Source organism: Carassius auratus, unplaced genomic scaffold (assembly GCF_003368295.1).
Source record: "Carassius auratus strain Wakin unplaced genomic scaffold, ASM336829v1 scaf_tig00216864, whole genome shotgun sequence".
Lineage (NCBI taxonomy): Eukaryota > Metazoa > Chordata > Actinopteri > Cypriniformes > Cyprinidae > Carassius > Carassius auratus.
Window position 1 is genome coordinate 92848 of NW_020528775.1, and position 21294 is coordinate 114141.

Genomic DNA, 21294 nt, shown 5'->3' on the forward strand with positions numbered 1-21294 from the left:
GGTGGTTCCCAAGACAGGCAGCCGGATGCGTTTTCGCAGGTTAGGTGTGAAGGGACATTGCGGTGAACGGGTCAATGCATGATGTCTTGGCCAGCTATTAATAATTCAGAAATTTCTTATAAATAAAAATCAGGACAGATAAGGTGAGTTAACCCACCCAGCGGGGTCCGTAATTTCATCCCAACCTTGAGAGCCGTGCAGAATATCAATGAAATATTTATGTAGGCTATGTATGTATTTGTTATTATATAAATAATTGCTATACATTCAAGTTTGCTTTCAACTGAAAACAAACACAGCAGGTTTTAAATCCCCAGGGGACACTCTAGAGGAGAGAAAAGCGAAGGAGGAGGGAAAAAAACCAAAGAACTTGACAGGTTTGAGAACTTAAATCCCTGATAACTGACACGTCTCAGGTATCAGCCGGAGGGAGATCGAGCATCAGCATAGAGAACAGAAGCGGTGACAGCCATGAGAGGAATAGCAAATTAAACCAGCATATCATTTTCACACGTTTTTATGTTTTTATATTGTCCCGCGATTGGTTTCAGGCTCATTGAGAATTAGGATGATATTTTTATACTGGTACCACACTGTAAACATTGATGCCATACACGGATGTATTTCTTAGCATGAAATGATCAAAATGTCCAGAATTTAAGTGATAATAAGTTTCTGGTCTTAATGTGATTCCTCTCAAAAGAGGAAAGCCTTGTGATCTAAACATAACTTTTTTTTTTTGGTTTACATCACTAAGCCATTTATTGTGTTATTTAATGTTGTACAGAGCAGGTCCATTCTGATAACACCCACTTTCCACAATCTAATTAATAAAACAAATTTATCATTATAGAATATTATTTTATCCCAAAATACGTCATATTATAGAAAAGAAAATGGGTTGGAGACACTGTATTATGTTACTGCTAAACATGCATCTGCGATTTCACAATTCACGCAATGGGAACAAAAACGTTCGGATTGGTTTTTCTGGAAAACAAAAACAATCTAGGATGCCTAGAGAGATTTTCATACTGTAATGCACTAGATTAGTGGATTCTTCACTAGATTGTTCTGCATTTGTTCTTATTAAATAAAAACAGAACACATGCATCTTAAGGTTGACATTATATTTATACACACACAAATACTGTATTTATATACACAAGGTCTAAAAAAGAAAAGAAAAGTGTGTACATTAATAGAACTTGTTGTGATGAACAAAAATAACCTTTAACATTCTAGTTTAAAAACAATGCTGTGATGTGAATGCTCAGTTGACATCTGCGAAAAGCAAAACAAGGTATCCGGTCCTTTATCCGATTAAATTGGCCCAAAACACCACATGTAAGGCTGAACCCTGAGAGGTTTAAGGATAATCAGAAGGTATGGCTTTTACTGCTGTCAAGAGTTACTCAAAAGTTTCACCTTTTCTCTTGAAACTGTTGATACTTCATTTATTAGATGGAGCTTAACTTAAAAATCTAGTGACAAGACGACAAAGTCAAACAACCCTCTGCTACTGACTTAAGAAAACTAAATAAGTGCATAGAGAAAAAGAACAAAAACAAACAAAAAGTTAACTAAGAGCTTTATATAGGCCTTTAGGTATCCCAGAAAGATCCAAATAACTCAAACTTTGTGATTCTTTCAGTTTGTCATTCCGTAAAAAGATAAAGTTTAAAATATTCAAGGTTAAAATCAAGTATACATACGAATTAAAAACGTGGGCAGATTAGCAATTACAATGCAAGTCTATGGGACAAGTGTACAGCTGCCTTATAGACTTCTACTAATAGCATTTCTGCATGCACATTTCTTGGTAGCTTTTACAATGTTTCTGTGTTAAACGACATCCTCACCCACTAAAATACAAAATAAATCAAAACAGCTGGAGTTAAAACAAACTAATGGCAGAAATGGGACATCGAGACTTCTGGTCATTGAATTCTTTGTTCAAACAAGTATCATGGAGAAAACGGCTCAGTTGTGTATTTAAACATATAAAACCTTCATTAAAACAGTAAAATAAACAAGTTGAAAGGTAGTACAGTGACATTCTAGCACATTCTTCATTCCTCGCTCAGGAACTGCATCTTGGTAAAGACCTCCCATCAGCAGGGGGCGATATGAAGAGGAAAAACAAACAAAACGAACGTAAACCACTAAATGACCAAGTTTAGAAATCACAGGGGTGATGGTTTACACATATTTCAGTATCAGCCTCCAGATGAATCACCTCAGACATGACCAAAAACAGTCATTTTGGGTTGCGGATTTAACGGGTCTATTTTTGGGAAGCGAGAGGATGATGCCGCAGGCTCATTTCCTAAAATCAGAGATGAAACGTTTCATACGTATCCCCCAGTGCATTTCGCATTCGCAAGTGCTTGAAATGTCCACTCAGCATCAAAAAGGTTTGCAAATGGTCCTTCATTTCCTCTGATGGTGGATCTTAATCTGTGCTCCCAAATTACCTTTGGACAAACAGGAGCAGATTTGCATTGGTGCTGTAAACCACCTCTAACCCACGTTTTTAAGACTTCGTTCAAGACTAAGTGTCCAATGAACAAATAAGGCACGATGTCTCCTGAGCTTAAGCTCCATTTAAAACAAACAAAGACATGTTCAAATAAAATTTAGCATTAAAAAAACAGACAACAGGTAGAGGTCAAAGATTGCCATCATCCAGCATCTTATTGACTCCTTCACAGATCTTCTGCAAGTGACCGCGGTACACTGCCGAAGATCCATACAGCGTCGCGAGAAACTCGCAGTCGGAGAAATGATTGAAGACGTGGTTGATACGGTTGTGAGATTTCGCCGTCAGGTGCCGGTTGATGGCCTGGTGCAGCAGTTCACGGCAATCGTTGAGCAGGTTGCTCATGACGCGGCGGTCGAAGGTGAAGTCGATCTGGTAGAAGCTGACGGCTGTCATCGCGAGCGTGTGCACCTTCTTCTGGAAGCGCTCAACCAACGCAAGCTCCTCGTTGTTGAACTGTCCATTGCGGTAGAGGACGCCCAACTTGACCACCATCTTAATGAGGTTCTTGATGATCTTCTGCGCCTCCTTGCGGTTGCGCGTGTACTCTTTGGTCACCCGGTACAGCTCGTCCAGTACCTCGCTGCTGGTGTCATCTATGAAGAGGTTGGCCATCGTCTTAGTCGCCATCTTGCTCATGAGCTTCTTCTGGGCCTGCAAGGCCAGGCTCTTCGTGCTGAACGAGTCCATGATGTCTAAGGATGAGACAAAGACAGCCATTCAAAATGAGCTTTCCAAACATGAAAAACTTAAACGGAGCTGTGGCTTAGCATTCTCCCAAACAATAGTAACGCATCCAAATTGGGACAACAGATGTTTATCTTGAGCGTCTCGTTTGGGAGCGTGCATGGAAAGTGTAGATGACTCCCACGTTGAAGTCCAAACATGCTAAACATCGACTCTTGAAATCAAATACAATCTAATGAGAGGAACACAAACCATGCTGTTTTTAGTCTCAAACAAATAATGGTTCTTTATTGGTTCAACGTCCATTGGACGAAAGGTTCTTTATAGTGGAAAAGATCATTAAGAGGTTCAATTAAAGGTTCTTTAAAAGGAAGCGAAAATTGATCTTTGGCATCATGCAAAAAACATTTGGAAGCTTTATTTTTAAGAGTATATGAAACATGCTAGACTTTCTCACTACATTAAGACTTCAAAAGGTTTCACTTCAGGACACGGACTCATTTTCTCATCAAAGAGGCAAGACACGAAAAGGTTTCTGAAGCCACTCACTGTACAGGTTTCCTTCCAGCACATACAAACATAATGGTCACTTCACAGATTTTGTATGCAACAATGCAAACACAACATCCATGCATTTCCTTTCTCACACGGTGAATACTACACTTTAGTTGCATTAATAAACAATGGACTTCCTAAGTCTTGCACGGGCCCGACAGGACAATTTCCCCTTCTTAAAATGACCGCTCCCTGGGGACGTGTTGCTCACAACAGAATCCCTTCAAGTCTGAGTCGCTGGTGATGAACTGTTGCTAATTAAACATCAGTAGTCATTAGGAAGTGATACTGTGTGTGTGTGTGTGGTCCGAGACTGGCAGATTCTCCAGCTCATTGTATTTTGTACACTTTGCATTTCTTTGAAAAAGGCCTGTTTGATGTGACTCAATTCCCTGGAAAAATCTTCACCAGACTGTTTTCAGAGGATTACCTGCAGATTGCGGAGCCTTGCATTGATACGTGTCTAGATTAAAAGGTAAATACGATTGAGACATGGTCAGACTGGACTCATGCCAAATTTAGATGCATTTGGCCATTACTAACTGCTGTCAAAATACTCCCACAAAACAGATGATACCAAAATCATCCCAAGGTATAATCTGGTTTCCAGGCCAGATTTCCAAGTCTATGTTCTTTTCTCATTGTGCGTCGCCAACTGCATCAGCATCAAATAGCTGAATGCTGGCCAAGCAACATTGGGCACTAACCAGTTTCACAATATTATAATTAGTGGTCAGTTTTACATGGGTGGAAACAAAACGAGACATTAAAAACTCATGTAACAACAGAAACCAGCATGAAACAAACAACTTCATACCCCAGATATCCCAGCAACGCTCATGGTGTTTGATTCACCACTGGACAAAGACGTCGTAACACAAAACTGAGGTTTTCAGTTGCTCAGCATCAACCAAAAGCAAACACTCACCTTCCTGGAGGTATAAAGTTGCATTCTCCATAACTGGGGAGCGGGAAAGCAAGAGATTGTGGAGGACGGTGGAGATCACTGAGCCATGCATGTCTGTCTGAACTGATTGTTTCAGGTGTGTGAGGGTGTGAGTGATTTCACCTGTAGATTTGAGCTTTTATCTCCTACTGGTAGATGATGGAACTACAACCAATGGATCGCTTTCTCCAAGTATACTTGAACTCATTGACATCTAATAAACCTTCCCACCAATTACGTCTTGAGGAACCAAGGAACAAGCTTCCTGAAACTGGAAAACCCAACAAACGGGCTCGTGTCCAAACGTCAACTAACATCTAGCTCTGTTTTCAGGTATGAACTGAGGCAAGAGTCACAGCATGTAACAGCAGCATGTCTTTCATGTGGTTTTGCTCTTGTTTGCAGCGTTTGGTCTCATCGATCGTCTGCTGTGCAGGGTTTATGTTGTGTGTAGTTAAAATGATACAAAAAATGCACTCTTTTTTTCTGGCCACAGAGATCTAAAGAAGCCTGTTTCACAAAATAGTCCTTAATGTTTATGTTAAATTATATCAAATGTTTAATTCCTATTTCAATTATCATAATATTATACATTTTTATTTATTAAATAAATAATTATTGATTTCTGTGATTTATTTTTTTATTTTTTTATACTGAGTAAATCTTGTGCAATTTTGTGTACTTTTTTTTTTTTTTTGGTCATTAAATTTGTTCAGTTGAAACTGAAAAAGCTTTTTCCAGTTAAAAAGTTAATTATGACTTTATTTTTTGGAATTTTAACTTTTCACAATTGCGGTTTAGTTTCTCATGCTATCTCATTATCTCTCTTTATTCATTATTTTAAACTTTACCTCACATTAACTTTTTTTTTTTTTACTCTTAGGTCAAAAGTGGCTTTCATGGTAATGGAAACTTGACAAACCACTAGTAAAGCTAGTGTAAACTGCCTGAGATGGATGAGGGTTTTTCCTGCACCCAGTGTCTCCAGACATAGAAAAAACGGCTAATCAGCATCGTCGTGCCTCCATGAACTAAAACTACATGTTCTTTACTGAATATCCAACGACCTGACTCTCTGTAAGTCAACAATCTCGATGTCTTGATAATAAAGACTTTGGGAGTTTGTTAGAAATGTATTTCCATATAATAAATGCCAGTTAAAATGAGCCTTAAAAGCCCATAATAACTGAGTGCAGGACATAATGAAGGTTCAGAAAATCTGAAGACACATCCCTGACAACTGAAAGAACGCCGACGGTTAATGTTTCCTAGGTTACAACTGAAGCCTCCATGTAAGTGAACTTTGCAGGCCAGTAAATAAGGTCATATCCCCCCGTCTCTGTCAATGAGTTACCGGCCTGTTACTCTTCCAGACTTTCCATTGTATCAGCCTTCATCTCAAATATGTATTACAACAGTATGCTTCCTTTGCATGCATAGAAATGTAGCATACATTTGAGTTGCTGTCAAATTAGCAATTAGTGTTGACATAATGTTAAAATTGGTCTGTGCATGCAATGAAAGCATTGTTCTCAAAACAGAATTATGTTGTAGAGAATAACTGAACAAAATGCATTGACATCACTGTATAAATAGTATACAAAATAACCTCACTTAATAATAAAAGCATGTGCATTTTATGCAGAACTGTTGATTTTTATATAAACACAGATGAAAGAAGGGTTTGATGACTGCTCAACATGCAGAATATGTGTTACTGAAGGCAGTTAGAAACTCACTCACCTCTCCTCTTATTAGAAGCAGATTCTGGGCGTCTAAAGAGTAACTTTCGTTCTTCAAACCTCCATCCAAACACCCCTGACAGCTAATAAACAACCTACAGCCGCATTAATACGGCTTAAAAATATCTTCTAAAGACGGGAGAATGTCTCCAACAGGTATGTGTTGGGTCTGCGCCACTGGTGTAAATAATTCAAGTGTTTTCTTCTCCCTCTTTTCGCGTTTGGTTACCAGTTTGTAACTTGACTCCACCTTTTTCGAAAAGTTTCAAACGTGAGGGTCCAAGGCGCTCGGTGAGTGACGTTCTAATCGACCAATCACGCTCGGGTTTGGAATCCCAGCGGGCCAATCAGAAGGCGGAGAGGCCCGTGCGTCCCGCCTCCCATATGGTTTCCCGTCATTATCTTGTGAAAATCCAAAGGCTGAGAATTTCCCAGAGAATAATCTGTAGGACAATGAAGGTGGGACTCTCCTAACTAGTCATTTGTTTTCTGTAAACCACACGGCTGTCGAGCTTATAGACGTTTAACTGGATTGTTTCAGTAATTTCAACTCAAATGTAGGCTTTTTAACATTATTATGTTTGTATTTTGTGCTATTATGTATGCCTTTTGTGCTTTGTTATGAAAGGCACGAGACAGATTGAACATCCAGTAATTCCTCTCCGGATGTTTTTGACATGGTTTTTTTCCGTTCATAAATGGAACACATTAGAAACATCCGGTGGCTGTAAATAAACACTAGAAATTCTAAACCATATAACATCCTCTTCAGTGACTGCTGACACACAAACAGTCCTAACACCTGCGACCACAGAGAGTGATCATATACGTTAATAATACACAGGAATTATATGTATTCTAAACGTAAAAACATTTTCTTTCTATTTTTTCTCTTTTAAACACGAATGCATTACATTTCTCAACATTAACTTCTTATTTTTAATACTATTATGTTTTGAAATTTAGTCAGACCTTCCACATATGGTTTATATATGGAAGACTACAGCACTTAATTATGGGATGTTACTGAACACAGGCCGATAGCGCCACCTAGGGTTACATCTTTGCACTGCTGCGTTTGGAACCCATTCCAGCAACATAGAAAAACTTTTTTATTTAATGCTTTTTAATGAATTAATTAAATATTTTTATGTATTTAATTAATTTATGGGTTAATTAAACACAAATATTACTCATTTCTTAGCACACATAGCTCATTTGAATGTCATTTTGATTTGTCATCACATAATAAATGACTAAACCAGCCACTTCCAGTAATAATAATAATAGGCTAACACAGATAGCACACTTCTACAAGATATGTCTGTTAAAGATCGCTTCATCTGGAAAGCATCTGCTGTGTACAAATTTATTTAGTTTAGAAGATGTCTTTAAGATGTTTATGATTCAGAATGTTATAACATTCTAAATCATAAACATCTTAAAGACATCTTCTAAACGTCTATTTGACATCTGATAGGAAACGTCCTACAGACGTATTGCAGATAAGCAAACACTAAAAAATACGTCTCGCAGATGTAATGCAGACGTCAAATAGACGTCTCCGTGATGTACGTGTGATATCAGGGAATAATAATAAAATATGCCTCCAGCAATATAGTACAAGACTAACCGTCTTCATGTGAATATTGTTGATTCGTCTATCTAATGCAGTGGTTTAAACAATCTACACTAATGTGTTTATATATTCATTACAGAGAGTGCATTTAAAAAAAAACATTAAGCATTATCTTTGTAAGTTAACACGAAATGTACTAATCTACATGAATAAAACGGAAGTTCTGAAACCCTGTTAGCCATAATAAACAAAACCTTTGAATTTCCTTCCCTTTTCTGAGACTTTTATTAATTGTGCTACTGTCACTTTAAACCAGTTCCTGCTCTCTCTCTCTCTCTCTCTCTCTCTCGTTCTCTCGCTCTCTCTCTCTCTCTCTCTCTCTCTCTCTCTCTGTGTGTGTGTGTGTGTGTGTGTAATCTGTCTGAAGATAACGGGCCGCCGCTTGAGTTAGGAATCCGAGTCATTTTAGCGAATCGGTTGATTCGAATGATTTGTTGCAACTTGCAACGACAGTTTTATATAATTTGTTTTCTGTAGATAAAGATATAAACATTTAGTGAAATGTAACCATTTCATGCGTGGAATTGATATTTTTGTATAAACTAAAATGTTTCTTCCTTTATATGTACATGCAGCATATTTTTTGTTCCAAATGCCATTATTATTTCTATATAAAAAACATATCTCTCGCGATGGCTGCAGGCAAGTGAATCATAAGCGCATTGCGAATCGACTCAACTGAATCGTTCAAAAGATCCGGTTGACACGAGCACAAGGACATCATCTGCTTTTTATGCTCACTAACCTCAACTTCTTCACAGCGCGGCGCGTCTGTCGCTTCTCACGGGAGACTTTAGATCAATTTTAGACACATATTCATAGACATTTGTGGTTTTTTTTGTTTGCTTTCGTTGTGCGTTTGTGAACATACCATATGCATTAGGCTACATGCGGAGCGATTTTGTGCGCAGGTTTATTTGAGTCTATTCATTTGGCGATTTTTATTTCTACCTGTTTTCTATATTCGACCCACATATGGACATACCGTGGGATGATTTCTCCTTTAAACCTCTCGACATGAGATGAAACCCAGAGGAGATGCTATATATACAGAATAACGAAAAGAAGAGGACGCGCTATTTTGGCACATGAATTGGACACACATCCCATGCGCGGACTATAACGAGGCTGGTTACCGTTTTTATGAACCTTTTGTTTCAGGATTGCTCAGAATCCTTAAATTGTAAGCCATCATCTCGAATTTATAATACACTAATATAGGATGCTGAATCATATATTGTGCGGTTTTGTAACCATACTGTAAGGGAGGAGTTATAGTGAATATTATATATAGAGAAGGTTTACTGTTGTAGGCTATTTAAGCAGATGATGGTGGCACACTAAATCCATTTAAACCCCAATGGCTGACATGGCATAGGCCTATATGCAGGATATTATATAAAAGAATCTCTCCCACTTAGTGGCTTGTCATTATAGCAAATATTGCAGTATTTTTTAATATAATGGACACCAATCCCATGGATGATGGTTCCTCCAGCAAAGGCATGGAAATGGAGAGCATGCCTAGCTATATGGAGTTCATCATCAGAGCTTATTCAGTCATGTTCAGTGCCTTTAGAGACTGTAAAGACTGCGGCCTGGAGCTGTCCAGAAGAACCTTGCTGGATCATGCATACATATCATGGATGGAGATCTTCATGTTCCTCATGTGCGCGGTCATGTGGACGAAAGTGCGCAGGAGACTGACCATGTACGTCTTTGAGGTGAATATACTGCAGAAGTCGCTATCAATGCAAATGCAACCAGTGACCGATTGGTATCAGTTATATTTGGTACAATAAGTGTTCGTTTTATTTAAACAATTCAAATTTCGGTATCGGCTATTGAAAAACCTCATTAGAAAAGTTCATTAGAGAAGCCTGTGAATGTGTGAGTATCAGACACTAGGTCTCGAAAGCATCACTGGCGCCCTCAGTGAATATTTGTAGCGTTTCAAAACATTGGACGTTGCATAACCATTTGTATATTAAAGGTCATTTGTGCATCTAGATGTTCGAATGTGTGTTTCTAGTGGTGTTTTCTATGTCACGTATCATTAGTAGGCTAATAATAACAACCCATACTTGGTGTACAAGCAAACCACTCATTTAGACTGGACAGTTTAGTTTTTACTCTTGTTGTTTCTGGGCAGCAGTATAGCAGAAGTTTTGACACTTGATGCAGACACTCATTACTTCAACTGTGAATGCAAAATGAGTTTGTGATGTAGTTTATCCTCTGTTGAACCTGAAAGTCGTCAGAGGTTTTGTTTGCCGTTCACAGGCCAGTGAAATTAGTTTGAAACTCACCGTGCAAAGTTTCCATCTGCACAAGAGTTACTTTACATAGTTTTTTTACAATGCATTTTATCTTTTACATACAAAGATAGCTGTGCAAACAGGTGATACTACTATGAAGTTTCCTAGACGTGAATTTTACCAAATTGCCTCATGTCTGGGACTGTGAAATCCCCATCTTTTTCATTTCATGCTTATTTTAGGCCTAGCTGACATATGCAAATGTCAGTTTCACTTCCTGTCTTGAAACGTGTGGGGCGGAAACATGCTTTTCATGTGCGTTTATTACGCTTGCTTGGCTCACCACATGCATGTGCTGCATTTACCGGGATCAAAACTGCCATGATTCATGGGTGCACTAGTCTGCGGTTTATTCCCTCTTATTCTCTCAATGCATTGAGAAACCCTGACAGATGGCATGGGGCAGCTGGCGTGATGTATGAAATATGTGACGTGTCAGGACCCTGTCTGGTTTGTAACCCTTGAGTAAAAGACAGTGAGGTCATTGCAAAGAGTTGCAGCACTGCAGTTTGTTTTTACAAACAGGCGTGGCTCAAGCATTCGTCCCTTACAGGCCGTTAGTCACATATCAGTGTATCAGGCCCGAATAACTTTAGCTTCTTTGCTAATAATATCCCTCTCCATGAAAGAGGGTGTCCCCTTCTAAACAACACAACCATATGATAAAACCATTGCTTGTTAACCGCATGCAAAAAAAAAACATTAATCAGTAGGAACCAGATGGGATTCTGGTGTACTGGTACTCGCTTCTTTAAGGAATAGTTCACCCAAATAGAACCTGTGTTTTTTTATTGCAAAAAGAAACAAAAGATTAGGTTTAAATAAGTAACAGATTACTTGCTGATAATCTTCCCCTACAGTGAACCCTTTTGGAAAATCAGCATATGCTGGTTAGGTATGTTTGAACATACACAACTAGCTCCTGTTCTGGACCAGCTTTAACCAGCTGCCATGCTTCAAAACATAGCTAACCGGCATATGCTGGTTTTTAGACCGGGAACTTTCAACCGCTGGAATTACTGAGTCACTGAGTTGAACCTGAAGTAACTGGATGAACTGATTAAGTGAAAAGATTTGAGTGATTCATGAAATGGGCCTAGGTTTTCAGTGATTAATGACTTAACTATGGGTCTGTTCGTTACTCTCAGCTATCATATGATTTCAGAAGTCATAAAATATAATGCAAAGTCATATTAAGCCCTTTTTTTTGGCTGTCTGAACTCAGTACTGCAGTTGTACTTTGGCCACAAGATCGTCTTGGGAGATAATTTCTGACACCGTCTGCAGTATTTAGAGTGTTTTGTGGACTATGTCCTGCACTCGCAAGCACATGCGTGCCGTACGCAACATGAGCTTTCTGCCTGCTTTTTAAACGAATCTCCATGTTGCCTAATAAACAATTTATGGCATGAGCTCTTAGTGCTAATGAGGCCCATTCATTTTTTAAGTTAAGTTCCCTTGCACTTTCATGTTCTCAGACTGGACGGATGACTAGCACAAGGCCATCTGGCCAGAACTGTGATCTGTGTCTGTGAAAAATCAAGGTGTTGACTGTGTGCCGGGAGACCGAACGCATGCTGTTTTGAGACTGCCATGATCACTAGTCACTGGACCAGAGGATATTTTCAGTAATCACTCCACTAAAATCAAAATACACAATATCGTGTTCTCGCAAACAACATCAGCTGTCTGAAGAACTGCCAAAGAAATATCATGTCACGCTGTGAATTCTGCAGGCACTAACCTTTGGGTTCTGTGTTTTAACAGCAGTTCGTACAGACAGAGATCATCAGCTATTCAGATATTAATGTTACAGACGGGTTTGAACGATTTACATTCTTAACACGTGTTGCACAAACATAATTATGACAGCAGCAGGTGCACTTATCTTTAATTTAATTACCTGTTAAAATATTGTCAATACATTTTCAAGTAATCGATTATGTGCATGTCTACTGAGAGGACAACTTCTAGATTTTGAAATCAACACAAAATAATACTTATGGTTAATGACCAAGCAGAAACAGTTATCAGCTAGTGCTGATAGAAGACTTTTCTAAAATCTTCAGAAAGTAGCATCCCTGAAAGACAATTAAAGCACTCATTAATTTACGCCCTCTCAGAGACCTGATAAACTGTGCCGTTCCAAATGCTTGTATTGATGTATTTACAATGTTTGGTGCTCAGAGAGAAAATTGCATGCCATTATCAATAGGGATCTAAAACTTTCTGCATTCTTCCTTCCCCTTTGTGCCACACTGTTAAGTGTACTCTGATCTCTTGATCAGATGCATAATTTTTACCCGAAATGATGACAGAAAATAAACGAGTAATTCCAAGAACAATCAACGCTTAAGTAAATATAACTCAACCCCAAAAGAAAGAAAAGAGGAGGGTGTTTAAAGGGGCAATTGAGTATAAGATGAGGCTCTGTGGCGCCATCTGTCCCAGGGTTTTATTGACCGGATCTCTTTCCAATCCGATCCGTTAATGTTTTGGCACTCTCGTAACGCAATTGAGTGTCTCTTTCCACTCAAAAATGAAAATCATCATGATTTACTCATCTTTATGTCATTTTTAACCTTTATGGAGCATATTAGTAGAAGAATATTCATTCTTGTCTTTCATACAAGTGGCCACGTTTCACAAAAGTGATCCATACAAGTTGCATGAAGATTCAAATAAACTTTAAAGTAAAAGTATTGGTTAAGAAAGGCATGAGGATGAGTTAATAATGACAGTAATTACATATGTGCGAGATGGGCTTTTCTTTTCCTTTTGTTTGTTGTCATTTGTCTTTTATGTATTATACAAAACCACCTGCTATCCTCAAACAGTTGCCATGGAAACTGCAGGTTTAGCCAATAGGTCACTACTTGTAAAAGACCCCAAATCAAAATGTGTTTTAGTCACATTCAGTCACCAGATTCTGGTTGGGTTCAGTTCAACCCTCGCTTCTGCTTGCCATTCATGTGCTGGGAGAGCGAGTAGTTGTCGGCGGCCTACTATGGGTTGCAATGTCTTCCGTAACAAGACCGCTTTCCAAGAGGCAATTTCTTCTGCTCAGAAGGTGGTTTTACAAAGCTCAAGAATTTTTTTGGGGAACACATTTGTTATTCATTAAGGTTTCTTCAATGATTCCTAAAGTGAAAAGACAAGAGACACAAATGAAACAGCTGACGGAGTAAAAGAACACATCTATGCAACCGAATAGCGTAGATAAAATAATCAATAAAATAGTCATACTGAATCATATTGAGGATCATACTTTTTCTTGGCAAATCCAGAGAAATCCAAATCTCTCTTGAGCATTTTACCAGAAGAAAACAGCCAATCTGAGAAGCCCCAAAATCTTCATTGAACTTCTAGAGCAAGCAAATGGAATATTAAAGAGATCTCATTTGTGGTTGGCTTTTTTGGGATTGGCCTGAACTCATCTTTGACTAATTAGTGGCCAAAAGACCACAGAGCAATATCAGGCTGCTTTGCTGAGAAAAGATTGTGCTGTCTATTACAACCATAAGCTGCAGTCATCCGCCATGCCTCAGCCACCATCATCAGCCGACTGAACCTCGGCCCTCAGCAAGAGGCAGTGATAGACGAAGGGGGGTGGGGGATTTTGGTGACAGCTGGCCTCTATAAATAACCCCAGCGGGTGGAGGCGGAGAGCAGAATCCTGCAGTGTGCGCCACATTGCCTTTTGGCCAATCAGAGGCAACCATGAGACCTAAATCCTCAGGAGTGTGGTCACACAATGCCAACATACAATATATGCCTACTTTCTTTGATTGTCTTGAGCACTAGGGAGAGTGCAGATCAGGTAACGGCAAGTAAAGGTGGTGATCATGAATAGATAAATGATTAAGACATGCTTTCAATCGCATCTTCGGTTACCGTGACATTCGGCAAGTCGCATGGAGGATAGTCTGTCACGGGAGAGATAAGGTGGAGGCATGTCGCTACACAAAAAAAACATGAACAAAATACCCAAGTTTAGCAAAGGTACTACTTTAGCTTGAGGCTGTTACTGTCAGTGGGATATGTGAGTCATCCAATGTCACGAGTCATCCAATGTCGTGAGCTAATCATAGTGGTCTTTTTATAGCTCATCCTACTTTGGAAAATCACAAAGATGCTTTAACTATTTCTTGTTTTGTTTCATGTGAATTTATGTATGGTGTATTTAACATTTTTCAACTTGATAAACATTTGGCAACTGATTTTGCACTGTTTTGGTTCTATGACATCACACTAACATTGTACCACCAGGGGAGATATACAGTACAAAGTAAATGTTAGCATTCACTTTCAGGCAAATTAAATACATGGTCAAAGTTACTATGTACAGCATGGTAACATTACCTGGTAGCATTGTGTTAAATTAGCCACGTTTCCACCGCAGGAACTTTACCCATGAACTAGGGACTTTGGGCTGGTACTCTGGGTGTTTCCACTGCAGGAACTTTACCAATGAACTAGGGACTTTGGGCTGGTACTTGGGGTGTTTCCACCACAGGAACCAGGAACTAAATAAAGTTCTAGGTAAAAAAATGCCCCTCTGAAAGTCCCTGCTGGCGAGGTAGTACTTTTTGAAAGTTCTGGAACTTTCGGGGGCGGGATTTGGGCGCTTAACATCCTGATTGGTTGAGTTCATGCAGCATTGTGTTTCAACCACCATTTATTCAGATCATTTTCAAAATATTACTGTTATTATGTCATGAAATGTAATTTGAAAAGTATTTCAGGCGAGAATGTAGTTGTTTAAAACTAAAATTTGTGGTTTATTTATAAAGACAGAGCCTATTTAAAAATGTGTTTTGCTGATTTCGGAGATGGCGAGCTCCACGCGATCAGCGAGAGCTCAGTAGTCATGTATCCGCCGAAAGCAGTCTCACCTCGGCTAGACCTTCTGATATGGCTCTGATGTCTCTTTAGTGGTTAAACATAAAATATAATTCGTTTTGGGTAAATCTAACAGGTTATCTTTGGTCTGTATTCGATTTGTCTGTATGTTAAAATGAAAACAAAAAAGGCAGATTTACATATTTTGTTTCATTGTAATGACTGTATAGACATTTCCCTGAACTAAGATTCATTTCTGCGGATATTATTATGTTCAAATGAAAATGAAAGGAGGCAGTGGTATTTGATATCCTATTTTGTTTTATTGTAAATATACAGTGAGGAAAATTGCAGTAGCCAAGGCGAGCTGACTGATGTTATCAGGCACTTTAGACCGCGGTGGAAACGCAGAAAGCAACAGGTCTGGGGGGGAAAGTTTCTGGGGAAAAAAGCTCCTGGTACAAATGTTCCTGGTAATTTCAGTGGAAATGCGGCAATTATTTGTCCTCTGCAATTTGGTTGCGATTTCTTTGTTGACGAATGAACACTTGCTATTCAAATGCTAGCGCTGTTATTTCATTCTTTTCTCTTGTTTTTGACAGCCTTTTGCACAATGGTGTTGTATCCAACCAAAAGATGTCTCGAAGATGCCGGAGAGTGCGTGGAAGCTGGTCTTCTACACAATGTCGTGGTCATACAGCACTTACCTTTTGTTTTTCACTAGCTATTCCTTCTTTCAAAACCCCCCATCTGTGTTTTACGGTAAGCCTCATACCTAACGCATGTCCTGTTTTTGTAAGTAATAGTTTTATTAAACCCTGTCAAGCCTGTAAAACTCAACCCTTGATTTCTTACAGTGAATTGAGTGGTTTAGTAAATATATTGCATTCTACTTTTAAATGGTATAAATATACTGAATATCAACTGAAATGTACTAAGCTATCATTGAAAGTCCATGTTTACAAGGGAGTTACACAACTTGAGGAAAATGTTAAATGTTTAATTACTTAAGATCTGATGAATAAACATTAAAGGTCTCAAGTTGCTATTATCTGTTAACACTCCTTATCAACACAATAGAGCCCCATTTACTCTGGCCACTGATCACTATTTACACTCCCATTGGTTGTTGCTGTATCATGTCATGGCTTATTTGCAAGTTTGACACATTGGCAAAGATGATTGTTGTCGCTGGATAAACCATCTGTTTTATGAGGCCAGTGTTCAACTTTTGGAAGTCAAGGTCATTACCATCTAGTATTGTTCTTTTTATGGTTGTGGAGTTCACTTATGACACTTTTCCACTGTGTGGTACTACTCGGCTCGGTACGGCACAGCAAATCTCGACTCAGCTTGGTTTGCGTTTCCACTGGAGTTTAGTATCGCTTTAGAGAGGGTGGGATTATTCACATGTCGTTATAGTTCCGCCCCTCTACTGCTGCAACTCGTGATAAACTTGTTCATTCTGCCTCGTCCATCAATTTCTAACTGGATCCGCTCCTCTGCAGACAACAAGAAGAACATCTGTACTTCCTCAACAAAGAAACAGCCATGCTTAGTTATTAAAAAAGGTGTGCTCGCTCTAAACAGTTTTGTTCGATACTTAGCTGGCTGTGCTGATTTAAGTCTAGCGGTTCCGTTGTGTTTGTGTCACAAGTTCATTGGCACAGGTAGTGACGATTCTCCATGCCAATCTATGATCAGCAGAGTTTACATGTCACGTTTTGGTAACGGTACGGTCCACTTGGAATCTCAGCCGAGGTGGTACAAACAAAAAGTACCAGGTACTGTACCCAATGGAAACCCCCCCAAAAGTAAACCATACCGTGCCGTATCATGCAGTGAAAAAGCGCCATTGGAGAACTCATTTTCACTTGTTTGTTCTCTCTTTCTTGGTGTAGACTGGAAGAGTGGGATGTCGGTTCCCACTGATATTACAATAGCTTACCTAATCCAGGGTAGCTTCTATGGCCACTCCATATATGCCACCATCTACATGGACGCCTGGAGGAAGGACTCCCTTGTGATGGTGGTGCATCACTTTATCACTCTGGCCCTGATCACATTCTCCTATGCCTTCAGGTAAGGCAAATTTAGACTATGTTCAAGCAGTGATGCAACAGCCTGTGGAAATGGGGGTTTGAAGTTCCAGTTAAAACAATAAATAAGTAATTTCCAAAAATTCCAGATAATCAATTTAAAATATATGCCACTAAAAAACAGTTAATAAACCACTCATCATTTTTCATATCATCCTCAGATACCACAACATTGGCATTATCGTCCTCTTTCTTCATGACATCAATGATGTTCAGTTGGAGTTCACCAAACTCAACGTTTACTTCAAGACCCGGGGAGGGAAAGAGTACCTCATCAATGATGTCCTGTCCAACATGGGGGCCATTAGTTTTAGCATCACATGGTGAGGTTAGCTTTTGTTCAAGAAACCAGAAGTTTTCTAACGGATGCATATAGTAACACAGCATTTAAATGTTATGGTAGCCTAAAAGTGATTTGTGGAATTAGGCACAGATCCTTTATTTGTCCTATGGATTTGCTCAATCCACCACTTTCATCTGACAAAACTTATACATATAAAACTTAATAATTTCTGGACCTCTGCTCTGGAGTTGGGTAGATCTGTAGAAGCAGGATTGGGTACCCCAGGTTTAGGGTTAGACATTACAGGCAGATGTGTTTGATTAGGGCTTGAGGTGAACTCTGCAGGACACTGGCTCTCAAAGGCCAGAATTTCCCACCCCTGCTCTACAATATCCCTTGTACATGTAACAACTACTTTGTAATGGATTTTTGTTGTTGTTGTTGTTGTTGCTGCAGCTGCCTTCTCATGTGAGCTAACTTGTTCTTATATTTGCAGGTTTTTGGTTCCGTTTGTACTGGTTCCCCCTCAAAGTTCTATGGGCTTCCTGCGTCACCAGCATCCAGTCGGTTCCCGAAATCCCTTTCTATTTCTTCTTCAACACACTCTTGTTTGCCCTGCTCCTCATGAATATCTACTGGTTCCTGGTAAGAATGGGTAGTTAAAGAACACAACAGCAGTGTAGTGTAGCTCAGGGTAATAACCCGAAGATTGCTGGCTTGAGTTTTGCATTGAATCCACTGTGAGCTGTGATCAAGTCAATTAGGCCACCGGATGTGTAATCCCACTGTCCTGAAATCAGTAGTATCAGATCACGTTGGCTAGATATCTAGCATTCTTTATCCAAAGTGTCTTGCTTTACACTTACAACATGAACGTTGCACACTAATCTGGTAATGTTCAAGTAGTCAGAGATGTTCAAGTTGCATTTCTCATGTGCTATTTCTATGAAATCTCTCTGTCAATGTCAGACATTTTTTGTTTCTTTTTGCAGTTCATTGTACTGTTCGTGGTGAAGGTCCTGACGGGCCAGATGAAGGAGGTAAATGACGTCCGGGAGTACGAGGATCAGGACCTAAAGGATAAAAAAGACACTAATGATCAGATGTCTACTGAAGGGTAAGCAAAGAAATGCAGCAGTCTGTGGTTAGCACAGGTTTACAGCATGTGCATGTAACGAAGAGGAAGTCGTGTGGTCAACTTGCAATTCAGGCAGAACTGAGAGCTGTAGATTCAACTACCTTGATTGAACCAAAATGTTTTTGCCTAATCAAGTCTAGTCTGCTTTATTAAATTAATAAATCCCTACTGTTATGAAGGCAGGATATGTTAATTTTCTTTGAAAATGCATGTTTATAAGTATATAAAACAAAGCTATATTACATACTTGATTTCCAGTTAATCTGGACTCCTTTAAGAGTTTCAGAGTTGGGCAGAAATAGCTTTGGCTTTAGGGCAACAAACACAGTCAGAGATCACTGAGTGTGATGGTCCATTTCGACCTGATCTATGAGACGTGGAGATTAGATGAAAGTGCCGTCTCGTGGTCTATGTGACTACCCTCACGGCATTAGTCCTATCCTTATCTCTCAGACCTTGAAGTGAAGTGATATCCAACCATGCCACATGCATCCTGCAATCACAAACTCCTAGCCTGACATTGTGCTTTTTACGTCTCTTCCTTCCTCTTAGGAAACACGTGCAGAACGGGATCACAAAGAAGAAACATCTATAATGTCTAGGGGCTGCCACCTGCAGGCACCTAATGATGACTGCAAGGTACTTATATGACCTTGTTTGATTGTAACCCTAGAACGCCAAGGTGCTTGGACAGTTATAAGAAGAAACAATATCGACCATCATTTGTGTTTTATCTCTATTGTTTTTTTTTTACTGTAATCATAGCACTGTGATCTCTCTTGTGTATTTCATTATTTTTTGTTCTTGTTTAGTTAAATGAGTGACCTTTCACTGATAATTAGGAACGTACGGTTTATATCTCTACCCGTGAGAAACAAACCCATGCATTTTGGAGAACAGCGGAAACCATGAAAACCAGGTTTTGTGGTCGTCGACTAGTTTTTTTTATTTATTTTTTTTTATTTAGAGCACTGTTTTTGTCATTCTGCTGTATCTATTTTCATTCCAGGAGTGAAAGAGTTAAAATAGTTATACATAACTTGTTGTAGTGAGTACTAGTGGAGTGGTTCTCAGATCAACAGTCTGATCTGAAAAACAGGAAAAGGAACATTTAAATGGGTATAATGTTAGATGCAAATTATAAAATGCAATTAACTATGTAATCACACATAGTTAGGGGAGTGAAACAAAACAAATTCTTACCATACCTTTTGTTGTTTGCATCAAAGGAGAAGATGTGCGTCCAATCACTCATCAGTATTTTGGCACAACTTCATGTTAATCCATCACTTTCACAGTGTGGGCTTTAGAAGTCCATGGTAACAATTTTCAATTTTAAGGAATTTAAACAACAAAAAAGTACAATACACAATACTGTACAATACATAATATAATAAAAAATCAGTATCCTGTTGATCAGTACCTCAAAACAGAACCTGTTTTAGTACATCAGCTGTCTTGTTTAGTACTACTACTTTGAAGTTATTCAACTAACTTGGTTACAACTACAAAACAGCCTGACATGCATCAATCAAAATCATGTTTGTACAGTATTACCATGTTTGAATGTACAGGGAAATCTCTTTCAATGTTTGGATTACAATAATACTGCTTGCATTCCTTCCGTAGAATGTTATTGTTTTTTTTTTTTTCGCTAGCAACCGTTATTGTAATGGCGCGATCTAAACTAGCTTCGGATTGGCTAACATCTTCCAGACGCTATATTCGTGTTTATTTTACAAAAATATAGAGCTAGAACTTATAATTGATAGTGAATGATTATTATTCAGTCCATTTTTTTTTTTTTTTTTTTTTGCTGCCTATACTCAAATTAATCAAAGTATTTATGCAGATGTTGTATTCAGGAACGCATGATATCTGAGAATATGTTGTATTAAACTAATCTTACGACAAAAGACCAAATGGAACTGATATCTCTCGTGACGTATTAATTACTCCAAAACTATCGCAATACTTGAATAGTTGATTTGCCTACTGTATCAAAAGTCCAGTTGTGGGTGAAGCTCGTAATCTTCGCGCACAAATGCTGATAAGGTTTTTGCGTCGCGTTGTGGTCACGTCTTCCGTTCATGACGCTAGCTTGCGCTGAGAGCTAGCCGCTAATGATTTTGTTTTTGGGTGAAATATTATTTAACGCAATTAATACCGCTGCTGCTGTGTTTTCTCTGTACACGTCCATTGTTTATAAAGCAGCCGTTTATAATGGTACTGGCAAAGGAGTGGAGTCATTTTCTAGTCTTTTATTATTTTTACCCGTCATGTCAAATCACTGAAGAACGATGTTAAATGTTGACCCTCATTTTTCCCCAGCATTTATTTGGAGTCATAATTTGGATTATCATCTAGCAATAACTGTTAAACCCCACTTACACTCCATTTATATAAATACTTTTTTTTTTCTTATGTTCTGTTTGTTTTTATTATTCATAATAATGGATCGCATTTAAGAATATAATCAAAATGTGGAAAGTGCCAAATATAA

General features: G+C 38.7%; 1 protein-coding gene and 1 pseudogene across 2 annotated transcripts; one reads left to right on the forward strand and one right to left on the reverse strand.

Annotated features, from left to right (window-relative positions):
- Window positions 1-1574: 1574 nt before the first annotated feature.
- LOC113099102 (tumor necrosis factor alpha-induced protein 8-like protein 1) lies at window positions 1575-6719 on the reverse strand. 2 transcript variants are annotated; one of them, XM_026264181.1, is made up of 2 exons: window positions 6474-6719; window positions 1575-3237 (listed from the first exon to the last, which is right to left on the reverse strand). In XM_026264181.1, the coding sequence occupies exon 2, from the start codon at window positions 3230-3232 to the stop codon at window positions 2672-2674; it is 561 nt and encodes a 186-aa protein (XP_026119966.1). In that variant the 5' UTR covers window positions 3233-3237; window positions 6474-6719; the 3' UTR covers window positions 1575-2671. The 2 variants fall into 2 exon arrangements, with proteins under 2 accessions (XP_026119966.1, XP_026119965.1); XM_026264180.1 differs by lacking the exon at window positions 6474-6719 and adding an exon at window positions 4713-4907.
- Window positions 6720-8792: 2073 nt separating this feature from the next.
- LOC113099110 (ceramide synthase 1-like) lies at window positions 8793-21182 on the forward strand (annotated as a pseudogene).
- The last annotated feature ends 112 nt before the right edge of the window (window positions 21183-21294 follow it).

Excerpts from the sequence above, each read along its gene's own strand:
- LOC113099102 (XM_026264180.1), bottom strand. The coding sequence starts at position 4,803 with ATGCATGGCTCAGTGATCTCCACCGTCCTCCACAATCTCTTGCTTTCC. Across the intron at positions 3,238-4,712 it reads AACTTTATACCTCCAGGAAG|ACATCATGGACTCGTTCAGC; the intron begins GTGAGTGTTTGC and ends TCTCATCCTTAG.